Below are 18,907 nucleotides of genomic sequence, written 5' to 3' on the forward strand. Positions count from 1 at the left end.
TAGATAGGACACAAGTGAGAAAGTGTTATATTTAGACTCTTAAAATCTTATTTATATTACTTTTCTGCTAAGTAAGAGAAAAATTGTGCCAATGAGGTGAGGCGGTTTTGCTGATTTCAAGATTTGCCAATGGGGTAAGCTAATTTCACTTGCCAAGCTAAACTTAAAATAAGCTAAGGTTTTCTTTAAGTCTTAGTGCAGCACTCACAAACACTTTTTCAGACCTTTTTCACAGACCTTTTTCCTTCTCCCCAAAATGCTCCTATACCCACCATGGTGTAGGAAATCTTCTAAAACTATCTAAAATATCCTTCATTTTACATAAAAACAGTCTGGGGCGATCAAAAACATGCACTACAATAAATAATGTCAAAAAACACTAGAAAGTGAGCTGTCCTTTTAAGACTACCCAAAGTGTGAATCCAGTGTGCTTCACAGACATCATCATCCCTCCCTGACACCTTCTACATTCCTATGTATTTTCAGCATAGCGAATGGTTAGCACTAGAAAAGTGCCAGGCTACTGGAGTCTTCCTGTGGAGATTTCCACAGATCCGAAATCAGCAGCGTTCACTCAATCCGCGCCTGTTGCGAGGACGTCTTGTTTATTGAGTGCTCAGAAATACGGAAAGACGGCTCCATTGTCCTCGCCTTGGCTGCGTCCGCCCTCCCTCACAGACAGCACAACAGCAACAGCATCTCTTTTTTTTTACACGGTAAAACAATGACAACCCATTTCATTGTGACGCCGTTATTCTAACTTTGACTTTATCAGCCAAAGAGGAATGAAATGAGCGGTTTTTCACCGAACATTTATTTTACAGCGCAGTTTGTCAGGTGGGAGATATTGTTTCTTCATCGGTAGGTTTGATATGGGGTTTAGAACTGGGTCTGGGTCTGGTTCAGGAGCTGCAGGTGTCACAGGGGAATCCCAGTCGGCCGTAGTAGCCTCAGTGGCTGTGATCAGATAACTCACCAGCCAGCCCTCTGCTGTGTGGCTCCTTCAGTTAAGGTGCCAAACAATGGTGCATGGGTGACTCCCACCGATTGCGATGCCATTACGGTTAGGGGCTATCTGGCCTCTATGACTGGTAGACTGCATGCTCCACATGTGAAAGGTCCTCCTCTGACTCCACTCTGTGTGAGCTTAGCTCTAGTCCATGGTGTAAAAAGAAGCAGCTGGCAACACCACGTGTTTCAGAGGAGAATCGTGGTCTTCCACACTCACGCCGTGGGGTTCGCACATGAACTTGGCTGGCATTGCAGACCACTGTCCGTGTCAAAATTGTGGCGGGGATTGGACATGGTCAGCCCCACATTGGGCACCATATTTACACATTTTAATCACCACGGTTGCAGTTCCTGGGCGAGGGATCAGGCTGCTGTTATCTGTGAGCCGCCAGGTTGTTGTCTCTCTCTGCATGGCGGGTTTTCAGAAACGCGTCTCGTCAGGTGACGGCTGCCGCCTTTGCTCGTCCAGCGCGTTCGCTCGTCTCGGTATTGATTCACGAGATCGCCCAGTTTGTCATGTAAAGCGCTGGGTGTGCTGACCACGGAGATCAGTCTGTTAATGAGGGCGTGAGCTTCACGGCTGCTGGCTGTCAGATGCAGGGAGAGTTACGGCGCGTATGTACGCGTCTAATGTGAGCCTCGCTCGTTAACCTGCGCCGATCTCTCCAGCAAAAATGTTTTGTTTGGCTCCAAAACAGACCCGGGTCAAATGTGTTATTGTTTTGAATTCAAATGCCTTTCTACGCTCTATTGTCTGGTGTGTTGGAACCTATGAAATACTCCCATAAAGGGCACACCCCGCCCTCTGGTCCTCTCGGTTGGCTTAGTTGCACCAGGCAAGATCGATCGAGCGCAGAAATTGAGTTTGAATCCAAAACAATTACGTGATTAACCCAGGTCTGCTCCTAAAAGCAGCCTGTGTCCTCAGTTGGCTCACTTTCTCATGTCTGGCTCGTAGCACAGCCTCCCAGCGTGTGGTGGTATCATCTGCATTTTAATTAAATTCGTCTGAGGAGACGGGAGATGGTCTACACCGCTGCTCGGATCTGCCCTCAGACACACCAGCCGTCAGTGTGATTGGTCTATGTCCATACTGTGAATTCAGAGAAGTAACATGATTGGTGCGTCTCCATACTGTGATTTCAGCTGGATAATGTAATTGGTGCATCTCCATACTGTGGTTTTAATGTGATAATGTGATTGGTGCAGCTCCATGCTGTGATTTAATCATGATAACATGATTGGTGCAGCATTGATTTCAGTGTGATAACATGATAGGTCTGTCAGCATACTGTGATATCAACATGATAATGTGATTGGTGCACCTGCCTACTGTGATTTTGGCAATTACACACTACTACGCACTACAGAGAGCATGACTATGTGATCCTTATACCTGTACACTGTGATTTCAGCGTTGTAATCAGATTGGCCACATTGACATTTTACGTTTACATTGTAGTCATTTGGCAGACGTTTTTAATTCAAAGCAACTGTGCCTAGGTTCTTCCACAGGTTAAACGCATCAAATCCATAGCTAGTGAAACACGCATGAAGGGCTGTTCTAAACAAAAAGACAGTCATCGTAAGTGCAATTTTTTTTTCTTTTTTATTCATGGTTAGGGTTAGACAAGAGGTATATCGGAACATTTGAACCAGATCACATTATTATGAATGTACAACAATCCATGTGTCTATCCTGATTTTCTTGTCAAGTGATTGGCCAAACCCTTTCGGTACGAAGATGAAAAACTACCAACCCGTCTCTGTGTGAATTACCAGGGTTCTCTACGAGTGGAAGGAGAGGCTGAAGCAGGGCTGTGACATCATTCAGACCACGCCCTACGGTCGCCCGGCCAACATCAGTGGCTCCTCCTCCCAGCGCATCTACATCACCTACCGCCGTGCCCCCAGCAGCCCCTCCCACGCCCTGCTGGCCGTCACGGACATCTGCGTCATCATCCCCGGCAAGGGCGAGGCCCCGCCCCACACCTTCTGTAGGGTGGAGAAGAACCTCAACAGCAGCATGGTGAGCATGCGGCCCGAAAACACCCTGCACCACGGCCTGAAACGGCCCTAAAACACCCTGTACCACAGCCCTAAAACACCCTGTACCACAGCCCTAAAACACCCTGTACCACAGTGCTAAAACACCCTGTACCACAGCCCTAAAACACCTTGTACCACAGCCCTAAAACACCCTGTACCACAGCGCTAAAACAGCCTGTACCACAGCCCTAAAACAGCCCTAAAACACCCTGTACCACAGCCCTAAAACAGCCCTAAAACACCCTGTACCACATCCCTAAAACACCCTGTACCACAGCCCTAAAACACCCTGTACCACAGCCCTAAAACAGCCCTAAAACACCCTGTACCACAGCCCTAAAACAGCCCTAAAACACCCTGTACCACAGCCCAAAAACAGCCCTAAAACACCCTGTACCACAACCCTAAAACACCCTGCACCACAGCCCTAAAACACCCTGTACCACAGCCCTAAAACACCCTGCACCACAGCCCTAAAACACCCTGCACCACAGCCCTAAAACACCCTGTACCACAGCCCTAAAACACCCTGTACCACAGTGCTAAAACACCCTGTACCACAGTGCTAAAACACCCTTTACCACAGCGCTAAAACACCCTGTACCACAGCCCTAAAACAGCCCTAAAACACCCTGCACCACATCCCTAAAACACCCTGTACCACAGCCCTAAAACAGCCCTAAAACACCCTGTACCACAGCCCTAAAACAGCCCTAAAACACCCTGTACCACATCCCTAAAACACCCTGTACCACAGCGCTAAAACACCCTGTACCACAGCTATCATGGGCCATAATAAAACACCGGAAAGGTGTACAATATGGTACTTTTAAGTACAGAATTTGGCATGAAAAACGGATACGGCCCTTGGTGCCCCACCTCTGCCCTAAACACAGGCCTCCCAGGGAGACCCTGCAGCCCAGAAACCTGCGTATGTGTCATAGCCAGGAAGAAGGCACATACCGGGAATGCTGAAATGCCCCGCCCCGTGTCAGAGCGGGAGACAGCGGAGGAAATGAGAGCGCACAGTCTCTCCCCTGGGTCTGCTGAGAGAGCCTGGAGCTCAGAGGTTCTGCACAGTCTCTCCCCTGAGTCTGCTGAGAGAGCCTGGAGCTCGGAGGTTCTGCACATTAACGCAGAAACGGCCCTCCTCCGGGTGCCCGCTCAGATTCATAATGCAGCTCTCCAACTCTCCGTGCGACCCAAAGGGTGGAACGTGTACATTTTGAGGGAGAGGAGAGGAGGGAGAGAAGCAAGAGAATGAGCAGGGAGAGAGAAGAGAGAGAAAGAACAGAGAGTGAGAGAGGAGGGAGAGGGGTTAACTGCGGTGGTTACGTACCCAACCTGCAGTCGCCAGCTCCCCACTTCCCCCCCCACCCCACCAGACGATGTCCGATTTCCTTTTGTCTGTGTCCTCACCCGCACCTGTCCTCTTCCTTCCTCCTCTCCCTCTCTCCATCCCTCTCTCCCTCCCTCCCTCCTCGCCTGTAGTGCTGTGAATGTTTCCCACTGACCGCTGCCCAGCTCCAGCCAGCCAATAGAAAGCCACTTTGCTTTTTCAGCACAGTCTGTTCCAGTCTCTGGGGCTGGTGAGCAGTACTTAGGATGCCATGGTGCTGCAGTGTGTGTGTGTGTGTGTGTGTGTGTGCGTGTGTGTGCGTGTGTGTGTGGGTGTGTGCGTGCGTGTGTGTGTGTGTGTGTGTGTGTGGGGGGGCAAGCAGAGGTGACTACAGCCAGTATGTCATTCATACTTTTACATTACATTACAGTTATTTAGCTGACACTTTTATCCAAAGCGTCTTACAGATGATTAGACTAAGCAGGCGACAAGCCCCCCTGGGGCATTGTGGGTTTAAGGGCCTTGCTCAAGGACCCGACAGCTGCATGGATCTTATTGGGGCTATACCGGGGCTTGAACCAGGTCCCAGTCATGTACCCATGCATCCATATGGACGTGACCAGAAGAAGAGTCAATTTTTCATAAAATCGTCTCATTGAGTATGCACATGTTATGTCTGCAACCATTAGGTAACCCTGCTAAATTATTGACTTAAAATTTTGACCTCAATTGTACCATTGGCTTCACATTGAAAACGGGTCTGAATGACCTACACTGGAGTCAACAGCAGTGGCGCTAGTGAGCACCTCTCAGCATGACCGAGACACGCCTGGCCTGCCTCTGATGTGGTTTTGGGTGTAATAGTGCCGGGTAGAATCAGGCACCCAAAGAGGATGAGGAGTTTGGTGAAATGTGTGCAATCAAGATTTGTTTCAGGCGGTTGGGTGCTGTCTCCTCGTCCTGTCATCTTGTTTCCTCTTCGTTTCACAGTGGGGGTCATCCATCTACCTGTGTTACAAAAAATCTGTGGCCAAAACCAACACAATAGCATACAAAGCAGGTGAGTGACTCAAGTGCTTTTTCCTGCTTGTGCTCGACTTCTCTTCGGCGTATAACAGTTTTCATTACGATGTCCACCACATCTTTTTGTATTTTTATGTAACAAAAATAAAGGGTGAGGTCGATATTGTGAGCGTAATTGAAGTGGACTTTTGTAACTGAAATGCGCCTGCGTGTGTTCAGTGAGGTCACGGGGGCTGAGTGCGGCTGCTGGCGGTGTGTATGCGGGAGGTGTTGTGAGCGAGCGCTGGCTTTAGCAACGCTCGTTACCGGGCGTCGCCGTCCGTCTGAAAGCATTTAGCAGCCCCGTGTGCTCCCCGCTCAGCTGCCTGTTCCCCTGCACGTTAATCCTGGATGTCAGCGCAGCTTGCCAAATGTAATATTCCTCGACGCTAATGGAAGGCAGCTTTCACTACCCGCGGTACGCTAGGCGTGTTAGACTCCGCGCGCGGCTGTCCAGTTGTGCTGGGGAAGGGCGGTACTGCGTGATTAACTGTTGCTGACGCAGTGACACACTGCTCACATCCCCTGCTGTAAAATCCAGCTATGCCAGTTTGACCAGCTTCAGAATTGAGCTGGTCATGCTGATCTAGCTGGGTATGAGCTGGTCAGCCAGGTAGTGCTGTAGCGTATCTGAGCTACCAGCTGTTTCAAAACATAGCTTGAGCTGGTCAAGCCGTCTCGAGCTGGGAGCTGGTCTGAACTGATCAACCAGCGAAACCATGTCTACATTACATTACATTAATGGCATTTGGCAGACACTCTTATCCAGAGCGACGTACAGTTGATTAGACTAAGCGGGAGACAATCCTCCCCTGGAGCAATGCAGGGTTAAGGGCCTTGCTCAAGGGCCCAAGGTCTAGATGGGAGCTGATCTGAATTGGTCAACTAACTACCAACAGTTTCAAAACCTAGCTTACTCTTGAGAAAGGCCTCTGTGTGCAGGGCTGACCAGATCTCACAACTCAGACCTGTTACACAGCCAGAAAACCAAGGCACTCTGGGAACTATAACTGTGGCCACATACCGCAACCACAACTCCACAGCATAACCACAGCTGCAAACCAGATTTTTTACCAACAGCTATGGTATATATATATAGCTATGCTTAAAGGCCTGTGGTTCCAGTTATGTTCTGCAGCTGTGGTTTATGCAGCATAGTTGTGGTTGTGGTATAGTATGTGGCCTTGGTTATAGTAGCTACATAATTACAAATAGCTACATATAGCCATGGCCACATATCTTAACCACAGACCTTTACCGTTAGCTATGTACGATAGCCATAGCTACAAATGTTAACTTGATCAAACTGTAGCCATACTGTAACCACAGCAACAGACTTTAACCAGAAGGGTTTGAAGCTTTAACCAGCTGTGGGAGGTGGGAGTCTGGCACACAAACCTTTTCTCCCTGTGTTTGGTGCAGGGCTGATCTGCAGGTACCCAGAGCAGGACTATGAGTCCTTCCCACTGCCTGAGTCCGTGCCTCTCTTCTGCCTGCCAATGGGGGCCACCATGGAGTGCTGGCCCGCCCACACCAAATATTCCCTCCCCGTCTTCTCCACCTTTGTGCTGACTGGCGCCTCTGGGGAAAAGGTGGGTCAGTATACACACACATGCTGTATGCACACACACACACACAAGTGCATGCACATACTGTACACTCTGATACACAAGCCCACACAAACACACAGACTCAGCAACAGACTGCGAGAGGCATAGGCAGAGTCATAGACTCAGAGATACAGACACAGTAACAGACACTGAGATACAGACACAGTAACAGGCTCACAGAGATACAGACACAGTAACAGACACTGAGATACAGACACAGTAACAGGCTCACAGAGATACAGACACAGTAACAGGCTCACAGACATAGACACAGTAACAGACTCACAGAGATTCACACATACCTGCAGCTGATCAGCTTTGCTTTCTCCAGATAAATTGTGGCTTTTCTTGAGTAAAGGTACAAGTGGGGCAGTGGGCTGCTGAAGTGGTCATCCCAAAAAAATAAAATAATAATACATCTAAAAATAACAATACATCTAAAGCCTAACTCTACATTCTAACCTGATTGTGGCTTCTCTTTAAATATAATGATAAAGTTTGAGAACGGAGCAAAACATTAATCCTCAAACACTGTTTCAGTCTCTTCTGTACAACATAGTCTCTCCCCCAAGACTTTCTCTCACACGCTCTCTCCAGGGAGAGGTTGGGAAACGGCCCAAAAAATAAGCTTTGGTTTTTGCTGTATTCACATTCACACAAATGTAGGCTATATTGTCATGAATATTTTATGCTGTTTTTAGCAAAAAAGCAGAACAAGTAGCAGTGATCGAAATAGTGTAAGAAACCGAGTAACAATCGCTGATGGAGCTCCTTCATCTGATGTTTACTTCTCCAGGCCATTGAGTGTGATGTATTAGTGTTACCTCGACATGTTTTTAAAAGTGATTGGAGTTGCATTAAACAGTTTACTTCATAGTGCAGAGATCAGTTTTTATTTTTACTTTAAACCAATTGCTCGTTCCTGATAAGGAAAATGATTTAGTGTGAAGGGCAGGCTATGTGAAGGCCGAGCTTGGCTTTGACTGGGTGAGATGGGATTTGGCCATTAAGTAAAGAGACAGCATTGTCAGCTTGTTTAATAATTGATTGTGTTCATACTCAGCATGAGAGAATTCTCTTGGCCTTGAATGCTACTCTGCCTGCTCTGGCTCTTTCAGCCCAAACACTTCTAAAACAAGACTCGCTCTGCTCCCAGAAGATATATCACACAGGACATCGTACTTACACAAGCAACTCATGGCAAGTCATTACACTCTCACAAGGCAAGCTAGTCACGAATGGTGCTATTTTAGACGTTTTAGTCAAACCAGATATACTTGTCACAAAGAGTTTCTATTCACAAAAGATTTTCCACTCAAACTGGACATGTCATTCCCCTTAAACAAGCTGTCATATGTTGAGTCTTACCTTGATGCAATGCTCCTGCAGGATTAACAGTGTGTGTGTGTGTGTGTGTGTGTGTGCGTGCGTGGTGTTTGTGTGTGTGTGTGTGCGTGTGGTGTATGTGTGTGTGTGTGTGTGTGTGTGTGTGCGTGTGTGTATGTGGTGTTTGTGTGTGTGTGTGTTTGTGTGTGTGGTGTTTGTGTGTGCGTGCGTGTGTGTATGTGGTGTTTGTGTGTGTGTGTGTGTGTGTGTGCGTGGTGTTTGTGTGTGTGTGCGTGTGGTGTATATGTGTGTGTGTGTGTGTGTGCGCGTGTGTGTGCGCATGTGAGTGCAGGTGTACGGAGCCGCTATCCAGTTCTACGAGCCCCATCCCCAGGAATGTCTCATGGAGAAACAGCGCCTCCTACTGGGCCTGGTCGACGGGGAGCGTGGGATCGAGGGCCCCAGGACCGTCCACACCCTCAAGTGCATCTGCCTCCTCTCTCACTGGCCCTTCTTCGACGCCTTCCGGAAGTTTCTCACCTTCCTCTACCGATACTCCATCTCCGGCCCCCACGCGCTGCCTATTGAGAAGTGAGTCCCCTTCGGCAGTTCATTGAAGGCCCAGGCATACAGGAGGTCTCGACCAGAGCGCGGTATCGCGTTCGGTTAAGGCCAGTTTACAGTTAGCCGATGTATGATTGTTGCCACCAGCGACGATCACATTTGACGGTCGGTCGCAACAACTTTTGGTTCACTCTGGAACGATGGACGATTTGATGTCTTTGCTATCATCGATGCACCCATCGCTGAGAGACATGAATTGTATTGCCCTTCGACCCCATCGCTGGCACAAGTGTCATGACAACCTTATTATAGTACGTTCTCATCTGTACTTATCTTTAGCGGAGTGTCATCTCACAATGACTCCACATCGCCGGTGCGTTCTCAAGTTTATACTTTTCATGAGCGTTAGCGATAATGGCGTGCTGGCGACAGTGAAGCGATGTGCGTGGTCCGATCGTGCCTGGCCGAGCTGTGGGCTGGGCTCTGGAGGGCTAACCGGGGGCTGGGTTGTGTGTTGTTCTCCGCAGACACGTGACCCACTTCATGCACAGAGTGCCCTTCCCCTCCTCCCAGAGGCCACGCATCCTCGTGCAGGTGAGCCCTGCCGTTCTGCCCCTTTTCTCCATCCCCACTCTCATCCCTTTCTCTCATCCCTCACTTTCCCTCTTCATTCTTCTCTCTCCCTCTGGTACCTCTCCCTCTTATCTTCCCTCTCTCCGTTTCCCTTTCTTTCACTCATCATCTCTTTCTCAGTTTCCCTCTATTTCACTCATCCTCTCTTTTACTTTCTTTCTCTTTCTCTTTTTCCCTGTCTGTCACTCATCCTCTCTCTTTCACTCTCCCTCTCTTTCTCTGTTTCCCTCTTTCACTCATCTTCTCTTTTACTCTCTTTCTCTCTTCCCCTCTCTCCGTTTCCCTCTCTTTCACTCATCCTCTCTTTCACTCCCTCTGTTTCCCTCTCTTTCACTCTCCCTTTCTTTCTCTCTCTCTCTCTTCCAGGCCAGGCTGTGTGTTTGTATGTGTGTGAGAGATTATGTGATCAAAGCGTCAAGTTAAGGGGATGTAGGAGTTTGGCCTCCTTCTTTCTTTTTTTAGCCTGTTTTTAGTTTTTTGTAATAATTTGTTTTTCATTAAAGAACATCAAAGGTCAAAGTCTCTTCCCCTCTCTTTCACTTATCCTCTCTCTCTCGCTCTCTCTCTCTCTCTCTCTCTCTCTCTCTCTCTCTCTCTCTCTCTCTCTCTCTCTCTCTCTCTCTCTCTCTCTCTCTCTCTCTCTCTCTCTCTCTCTCTCTCTCTCTCTCTCTCTCTCTCTCTCTCTCTCTCTCTCTCCTAGCTCTCTCCACATGACAGTTTGATGCTGAGCCAGCCCGTCTCCTCTCCCCTGCCTCTCAGGTTAGTCTCTCGTCACACCCGATTCTGCTGTCAGTGTGTGTGTAATTCAACATTCAGACGCACATCACAATTACAGACACACGCTTGCTGTACAACATGAAGGAATAAACCACTGTTTTGGAAACTATTATAGCTCCATCAGAGATGTTTGAGAATACATGTGCATCTGCAATTCTATGCTTGCCTCTCTGTGTACTTCCTCTGTGGAATAAATAGTGATTAACCCTGAGGTCTGTGTTTGCTTGTGTCTCTGTGCCCGTGCTTGTTTGTGGCTGTGTCTGGTCGTGTGTGTTTTCCCATGCCTATGTGTGTGTGTGTGTGTCTGTGATTGCATGTGTGTTTCGCCGTGCGTGTGTGTGTGTGTGCGCATGTGTATTTTCCTGTGCATGTGTGTGTGTCTGTTTGTGTTTTCCTGTGTCTGTGTCTGTGTGTGTGTATTTGTGTATACACGCATGTTTTCCCATGTCTGTGTGTGTGTTTGTGTGCACATGCGTGTTTTCCCACGCCCGTGTGCTAACACCCCTGTGTGTGGTGCGTGCGTGTGTGTGCATGTGTATGTGTATCTGTCTATACACGCGTGTTTTCCCGCGCCCGTGTGCTAACACCCCCTGTGTGTGGTGCGTGCGCGTGTGTGTATTTGTGTATACACGCGTGTTTTCCCGCGCCCGTGTGCTAACGCCCCTGTGTGTGGTGCGTGCGTGTGTGTGTGTATTTGTGTATACACGCGTGTTTATCCATGTCTGTGTGTGTGTGTTTGTGTGCACACGCGTGTTTTCCCGCGCCCGTGTGCTAACGCCCCTGTGTGTGGTGTGTGCGTTAGCGGTGGGCGGTTCTCCGCCCTGCTGCAGAACCTGGGGCCGGAGAACGCCGCCACGCTGCTGGTCTTCGCCGTCACCGAGCACAAGATCCTGGTGCACTCTCTCCGCCCGGCCGCCCTGACCAGCGTCACCGAGGCCCTGGTGTCGGTGAGCGCTCTCCGTCCCGGCCCGTAGGCGCACGCTGCTGTAAGATGCTACATTCAGCGCACGTACTGCTGGCCACTGCAATTATCGGCGGCCAGCTGGACACTCTCCGGACTCCAGAAAGCGTAGTCCGTACTTTGAAATGATTAAATGGTGGAGTTCTCTGTAAATTGACGAAGACAACAAGAATGCTACCGCATGAGAAAAAATTCTGGGATAAATCAGCCCTGTTATCCCAGCAAAATAAATTCATTTCTGTGGAAAATATTTACTGTGTTACACACCCCTCGTAGATGTGGAGATTAGAGATAAATGGTGATTTTGCTGTGGGAACAGTAATGATAAAATTTTCTCTGAAATTGGTAGTGATTTCTCTGAGATTTGTGGTGGTTCCTCTGAGTTTAGTGGTGGTTTCTCTGTGAGATTAGTAGTGATTTCTCTGAGATTAGTGGCGTTTCCTCTGAGATTAGTAGTGGTTTCTCTGTGACATTAGGAATAGTTTCTCTGAGATTAGTGGTGGATTCTCTGTGAGATTTCTATTGATTTCTCTGAGATTAGTTGTGATTTCTCTGAGATTAGTTGTGATTTCTCTGTGAGATTAGTTGTGATTTCTCTGTGAGTTTAGTGGTGGTTTCTCTGAGATTAGTGGTGGTTTCTCTGTGAGATTGGGATTGATGTTTCTGCCTTCCAGATGATCTTCCCTTTCCACTGGCAATGCCCCTACATCCCGCTGTGCCCATTGGCGCTGGCAGACGTGCTCAGTGCCCCCTGTCCGTTCATCGTGGGTGTGGACTCCCGCTACTTTGACCTTTACGACCCCCCGCCAGACGTCAGCTGTGTGGACCTGGACACAAACACCATCTCCCAGTAAGTGTCTCTGGTGACCTTCGCTCAGTGTTCTTCCACTGGAGCTGTTATTCCCCAACCCTTTCTCAACTGTCACCCACCAACTGCCAACTGCTCCCCCCACTCTGTGATGTCACCACTCTGGGCCTGTCCTGAACTCACCCTCACCTTTTAGACTCCTCCCCCTCACATCAGGCCTGGGTCGAAACACATCATTGTTTTTGGATTCAAATGATTTCTTTGCTTTACGGAGCTTCTCTGGTGCATTGGAACCTATAGAGTACCGAAGTCTGATGTCAAAACCACGTCCCCTGGGTCATAAAGAAATATTCCTGTTCAAAAAAATACATATCTTTATTATTTATTATATTAAGTGATTTAATTGGATTTTTGAATGGGAAAATACCCCCCCCCCACCTGTCTCCTATCTCCCATCTCCCATTAGGGTATTCAGTACAGGCCTGGCAGATGATTTTATCAGAAACCGCTGCAGCGGTATTTGTGTGCGTTAGCTCTGATCAATATTTATTTCTGCAGGGAGGCCCCTGCTTTGTACACACCCGCAATTACAGCTATCATAGCTTCTGCCCTTTAGCACTGACCTTGAATCAGTTCTTCTTTTTCCGAGCGATAGCCAAGGGCATAGGATTAAATTGAGCGAGCTGACCCTGGATCAGTCATTATGGGCAGTTGGCTCCGAGTGTTGATCTCAGTCATGTGCTGTTATCACCAGTAATGAAGACAAGAAGGCCCTGACCTGGAAGATCTTGCCAAAGAAGGCCTGCAAAAACCTGATGAACATCCTGAGCGACCTGCACCAGCAGCTCACAGACGGTGGGTGCCTAAGAGAAAGATAAGAATACGTGAAGGTTTGATGACCATAAGATCATTCAGCCGTTCTAGGCTCACAGTTTTACCTACCGGCTTGAGCAGGAGTGTCAAACTCCAGTCCTGGAGGGCCGCAGTGTGTTTGTGGCTTCCTTTCAATCAGCGGCCAATTCAGGTCTTGAGAACAAGGTGTGTGGACTCTTTAGCCAATGAAAGACTTTGAAATGTATCTCTCGTGCTGAAACACACCAAAAACCAGCAGACACTGTGGCCCTCCAGGACTGAAGTTAGACACCCCTGGTCTAGAGCAATGGTAACCAGCCCTGTTCCTCGAGGGTGTGCCAAATTAAGGGTTGAAATGAAAACATATGGTGGTAGATCACACAGGATGATAGCTCTCCAGGGAACAGGGGTTGGCTACCACTGCTCCAGTACTGTGTTAAATCAAGGTTCCCTACATCTACTGCATGGAGTTGTTTTCATGATAACTCTCTTTGTAAAAAAGCAATTCTTCTTGGTGTCAGTGCAAAGTTTAAAATAGACATAGAAAATTGCTTTAGTCTCCTGCACTGACATGCCTCCCAATTTCTAACCTGCAATTTCTGCAGGGTTTAAAATAAAATCAGTCCAATTTCAGTGAAGTGATTGATGTCGTCTAAAATCAGTTTTCTGAGTATTTCTGCATGGGTGTTTCTGTGTGGTTCGTTTCTGTTCTGTTAGTAACTACCCCGGAATTAGCTTAATAGCTAAATGTCATCCATAGTACCTTGGCAGGTAAAAAGTAGGGAAATTTAAGATAAAAACAGTGAGCACCATAATTCATTGGCCAGTGACACATTTTTTGTTATTTTGGTTCTGTACTCTGAGCACTTTGAGTTTGAAAAGATACAATAAGGTTGAAGTGCAGACTGTCGGGGTAAATGTCTAGTTGTCAACAATTTGTCTGATAGGGATGAAAGTACCCTCAAATTAAAGCTGACAGTCTGCACCTCATGGCCATTGTGTCTTTTCAAACTCAAAGTGCTAGAGTTCAGAACCAAAATAACAAGAAATGTGTCTGTAGAACTATTCTCAATGTTTGTGGACCAGCACTCGCTGCCAGCCGCTGTTCAATAGCCACTGCTGTGCTTGCTTTTTGAATCTTCCCCAAATTATCCCAGCCGGTTCCCCTGTACCGCCATGGGAAAGACCAAAGGTCAACAGCCACACGCATGTCCAATTCACACACTGGATCTTGTTCAATATCACCAGCTCACAGTATCCCCCTTAAAGGTGTAAAGGGTAAATGACAAATAAAGAAACTAGGTAGGAAGTTTCCAGTTACAGCAGATGTCAAAAGAACTCAGAATGGCGGATGACGTAGCCGAGAGACTATTTACTGAACGCTATCGTGCGGCAGTGTTACAGAACGTTATCCTCAAAGTTATCATTATAGCTCTAGCTCTTGGTGTGGACGGGCTTTAACTGGGGCCTTAACTGGGGCTTAAACCGGGGCCTAAACCGTGGCCTTAACTGCCGTTTTTTTTGGGGCGTGGCTGCCCGCAGGCCAGCAGAAGCCCAGGGAGGATGGTCTGCTGGAGCCGTCGCTGAGCGAGCAGGACTTCGGGGGGAAGAGCCTGCAGACGCTGGAGCTGGAGATCCAGGAGGCCTTCCTGCGCTTCATGGCCGCCGTGCTGAGGGGCTACCGCTCCTTCCTGCGGCCCATCACCCAGGCGCCCTCCGAGAAGGCCACCGACGCCAGCTCCCTGTTCGACCTGCAAGGTGAGCCCTGAGCCTCTCTCCTCCAGACCTGGGGCAAGGTGAGCCCTGAGCCCTCTCTCCCCAGACCTGGGGCAAGGTGAGCCCTGAGGCCTCTCTCCTCCCAGACCTGGGGCAAGGTGAGCCCTGAGCCCTCTCTCCCCCCAGACCTGGGGCAAGGTGAGCCCTGAGCCCTCTCTCCTCCAGACCTGGGGCAAGGTGAGCCCTGAGCCCCTCTCTCCCCCAGACCTGGGGCAAGGTGAGCCCTGAGACCTCTCTCCACACAGACCTGGGGCAAGGTGAGCCCTGAGCCCTCTCTCCCCCCAGACCTGGGGCAAGGTGAGCCCTGAGCCCTCTCTCCTCCCAGACCTGGGGCAAGGTGAGCCTTGAGCCCTCTCTCCTCCCAGACCTGGGTCAAACACACCGCTGAGCCAACAGATTATTACCACTCATATATCAAGCGAATAACGTTGATTAATCTCGTAACAACAGTGTCAAGGTCTGGTATCTGTATTGTGGCCGGGGAGTGCAGTAGTCACAGAAATGCTGATAACCAGGGTTCTTTGGATTGATACCACCACTTTCTCTCAACAACATGGCGATACCCACAGCTGTCACCAGCGAGATGCACACCTCTTCACCAACTGGAAAAACAGGGATGAAAAACCTTTTAGAAAAATAAGTGTTATAACCAGGGCTTTACACTGCTCCCATTGTAAGAGCATTTGCTACAGACAATTGATGTGCGGTAACTGTTGGAATGCATTAGTGTGTTCCTAATTTTTCCTACTTGGGAATGGAAAGAAATATTAATGTAGAGCCCTAGTTTTAACACAGGTGTATGCTAATGCCAGGGGGATGGGGGTTGATGGTAATAAGATGTGGAGTTAATGGTAATCACGAAGAATGTCGTGCTGTAATGATGGATAATGAATTTCTCCCCTGTGTCCGGCTCTCCTGCCTGTGAACAGCTGTGTGCTCAAATCCCTCCAGATGGCCATTTTTAATAGAGGAGCGCGTTCATAAAATGTTGTTGATTTCTTTTGGAAAGTAAATACGATTTTGAGGGACAGAACAAGGGTGGTGGGGGGATTGGTCACATTATCAGGTATTTATTAGACATAATACTTAGACTTATTGGTCTTCTGTTGCTGTAGCCTATGCACTTAAGAGGTTCATGTGTTCAGAGATGCTCTTCTGCACACCACTGTTGTAATACGTGGTTATTTGCATTACTGTCATCTTCTTGTCAGCTTTGACCAGTCTAGCCCTTCTCCTCTGACCTCTCTCATTAACAAGGCATTTCTGCCCGCAGAACAGAATTTCTTCCCCATCCTGGCATTTGGTCTGAAAAACAGTTGAACCTCTTGACCATGTCTGCATGCTTTTATGCCTTTAGTTGCTGCCACAGGATTGGTTGTAATATTTGCATTATTTACAAGCTGTTTTTAGAGGTCTACCTAATAAAGTGCTCAGTGAATGTAAATGGAAATTGCTTTATCCAAAGCGCTGTACAATTGATGCTTCTCCATTCACCCATTCATACACACACTCACACACCAACGGTGATTGGCTGCCATGCAAGGCACCGACCAGCTCGTCAGGAGCATTTTTTTGGGTTAGGTGTCTTGCTCAGGGGCGCTTCGACACAACCCGGGCGGGGGATCGAACCGGCAACCCTCCGACTGCCAGGAAACTGCTCTTACTACCTGAGCCATGTCGCCCCTATGTATACATAGACCTTTTCAAGGCACCATAATGTTTGGGACATATATGCATGTAATTGCTGTAAAGTAGTGAGGGGGGCCTGGCTTGGTGGGGCGCCAACTCCTGCATTTACCGTAAATACGCTTTCCTCCTGCTCTCGTCAGAAAACAGGGGTTGACTTTTCCATTCCGCCTGATGGTGTTTTGCGATAAACAGTCCGTTCGCTGACTCCAAATGTTGGAAACACGAGCCCTGTCTGGGACTCCCAGCAGATCCAGGAACAGCTTTTTCGAAGTCTCAGCGACGATACAATACAGTTTACGGTGCTCAGAGAGGAACCCCTGCACCGGTAGACACTGATGTCTGACTCTGCATTTTCTCTGTGTAAACATTGGGATGCACTTTACCTATTTGGCTCCCGGCCTCATCCGGGGAAGCTCCAGGGCTTAAAATTGCTACACGAAAAGTGTTAACCTACATTATCTGTTTGTACAGTGCATTTACTGGAGCGACTCGCACACCCATTAAAGTACCCACTGAAGGGTACCGCAGCCCAGCGGGGAGTGACTGCCCTGGTTTCAGTGCTAGTGTTTTATCCACTGAGCCATGCTGTTGCCCTCAAGCCTACTGGCCCAGGGGTGCACATCAAGGGCCGTAAAAAACCTGATGCCATCTGCCAGGAATTACCCGGAAGGTGACAATAAGTGAGACAGCCAAATTCTGCAGAAGAACTGTGTCAGGTTCCTGATTATGTCTCCAGCCGGTTCTCTTATAAAACTTCAGCACAGTGTATCCAAGATAACTGATGCAGTTTTAAAGGTGAAGGTTGGTCAGTAAATGGTACATTTTGTGATATTTAGAAACTTTTCATTCCATTCCATAAAGCGATGATGCTTCAAAAAGTAATGAAATGAAAAGTTTTTTTTTTTTTTTTTTTTTTGTAATTTTTTCCAGATTTTTCCCTTTTTCTCCCAATTTGGTAGCCAATTGTACCTCGTCTGATTCAATTGGAGGTGTACCGCCCGTACCCCGTCCCTTGGCGGCCCGAATGAGAGCGACACGCCTTCTTCAAGCCGTCTTGTCTCGTGCCCGTTGCCGTGATTCCGAGGCGCCAAGGTGCTTATTGTGCGGCGATCTAATAACCCTGCCAAGTCCCTCCCTCAGCGAGCAGCGAGCCAATTATTGCACATGAGCCGGCCAAACTTGGCTTTTGCAGGACCGAGAATCGAACCCCGGTCCCCGGTGTGCAACTGCAGCAAACTGCAACCGCAAGTCTGTGAAAAGTTTCTTAATATGGAATATATGTCTGTTAAAGAGCACTATAAATGGCTGTAAAGAGCACTATAAAGGGCTGTAAACAGTAATCAAATCAGTATTTGTTGTGACCACCCTTAAATTGGCTGGCAGGTTGTTCCAAACATATCAGGTTCTTCTGACTCTGTCTTTTATCTCTCCAGCTAATCCGAGACAGCCTCAATCAAGTTTTTATCAGATAAATAGTCTGTTGCTCAATATGTTACTTTACTTTATTTCATGAAAAACAAAAATTGTCTGTAACATTTCTTTTGGGGGGGGAACAAATGCTTGGAAAGCAGGAATTTGCTCTTTCATTGACACACTAATGCAGAAAAAAATTCACATTACATGTCATTTGGCAGACACTTTCATCCAAAGCGATTTACAGTTGATTATACTAAGCAGGAGACAATCATCCCCTGGAGCAATGCAGGGTTAAGGGCCTTGCTCAAGGGCCCAACGGCTGTGCGGATCTTATTGTGGCTACACCGGGATCGAACCACCAACCGTATGATGTACCTTATCCACTTCGCTACAGGCCGCCCTAACATCTAATACCAGATTTATATGATTTATAGGGTGCCTAAGACTTTCAATGCAGTACTCTCTGTCCTTCCTGGGTCGCTGTTCTTATGCCGGTCCGCACGTCTGTCTGACAGGGTTCCTGAGAAGCCGGGACCGTTCGCAGCAGAAGTTCTACTCCTTCATGACCAAGACGCAGATGTTCATCCGCTTCATCGAGGAGTGCTCCTTCGTCAGCGACAAGGACGCCGAGCCTGGCCTTCTTCGACGACTGCGTGGAGAAGGTACGCCTGGCGGGTGGGGCTAGCATGCGATTCATTCAGCCTGATAACCCCCCTCCTGAGCACCAGCCAATTGTGTCTCTCTGTGGGGCTGGTCCAGAGCCAATAGGTAGGTGCCGTTTCCTTCCTGAGGGGGTTTGAAGGGGGAAGGAAGAATTTGATGAAGAATGCTGTGAGCGTGTATACACGCCAAACACAATACAGAATAAGGAAGAGCGTGTCCGCGCTGCTGAATGTGTTGTATTCCTGGCTTTTTTTAAGCCGTCCTGTTGTTGTCTCCTTTGTGGTGCAACCTCTGCCTCCTGCTTGGTCCTCTGTTCTGCTCTCCTGCCTCATCTGTTTCTCTAATCAGATGTGCTTTTCTCTTGCTCCCCT

The 18,907-nt window shown here is 48.3% G+C and overlaps 1 protein-coding gene across 1 annotated transcript in view; it reads left to right on the top strand.

The window, feature by feature from the left end:
- Positions 1-18,907, top strand: part of LOC133131592 (C-myc promoter-binding protein-like) — an 88,652-nt gene that overhangs the window by 25,310 nt on the left and 44,435 nt on the right. The window contains 12 exon segments of the mRNA XM_061246964.1: positions 2,794-3,040; positions 5,390-5,459; positions 6,884-7,053; positions 8,750-8,988; positions 9,489-9,555; positions 10,295-10,353; positions 11,174-11,318; positions 12,007-12,182; positions 12,895-12,995; positions 14,535-14,750; positions 18,389-18,501; positions 18,503-18,535. Of these exon segments, the coding sequence (XP_061102948.1) occupies positions 2,794-3,040; positions 5,390-5,459; positions 6,884-7,053; positions 8,750-8,988; positions 9,489-9,555; positions 10,295-10,353; positions 11,174-11,318; positions 12,007-12,182; positions 12,895-12,995; positions 14,535-14,750; positions 18,389-18,501; positions 18,503-18,535 (1,636 nt within the window).

This window comes from Conger conger, chromosome 6, assembly GCF_963514075.1.
Source record: "Conger conger chromosome 6, fConCon1.1, whole genome shotgun sequence".
NCBI lineage: Eukaryota > Metazoa > Chordata > Actinopteri > Anguilliformes > Congridae > Conger > Conger conger.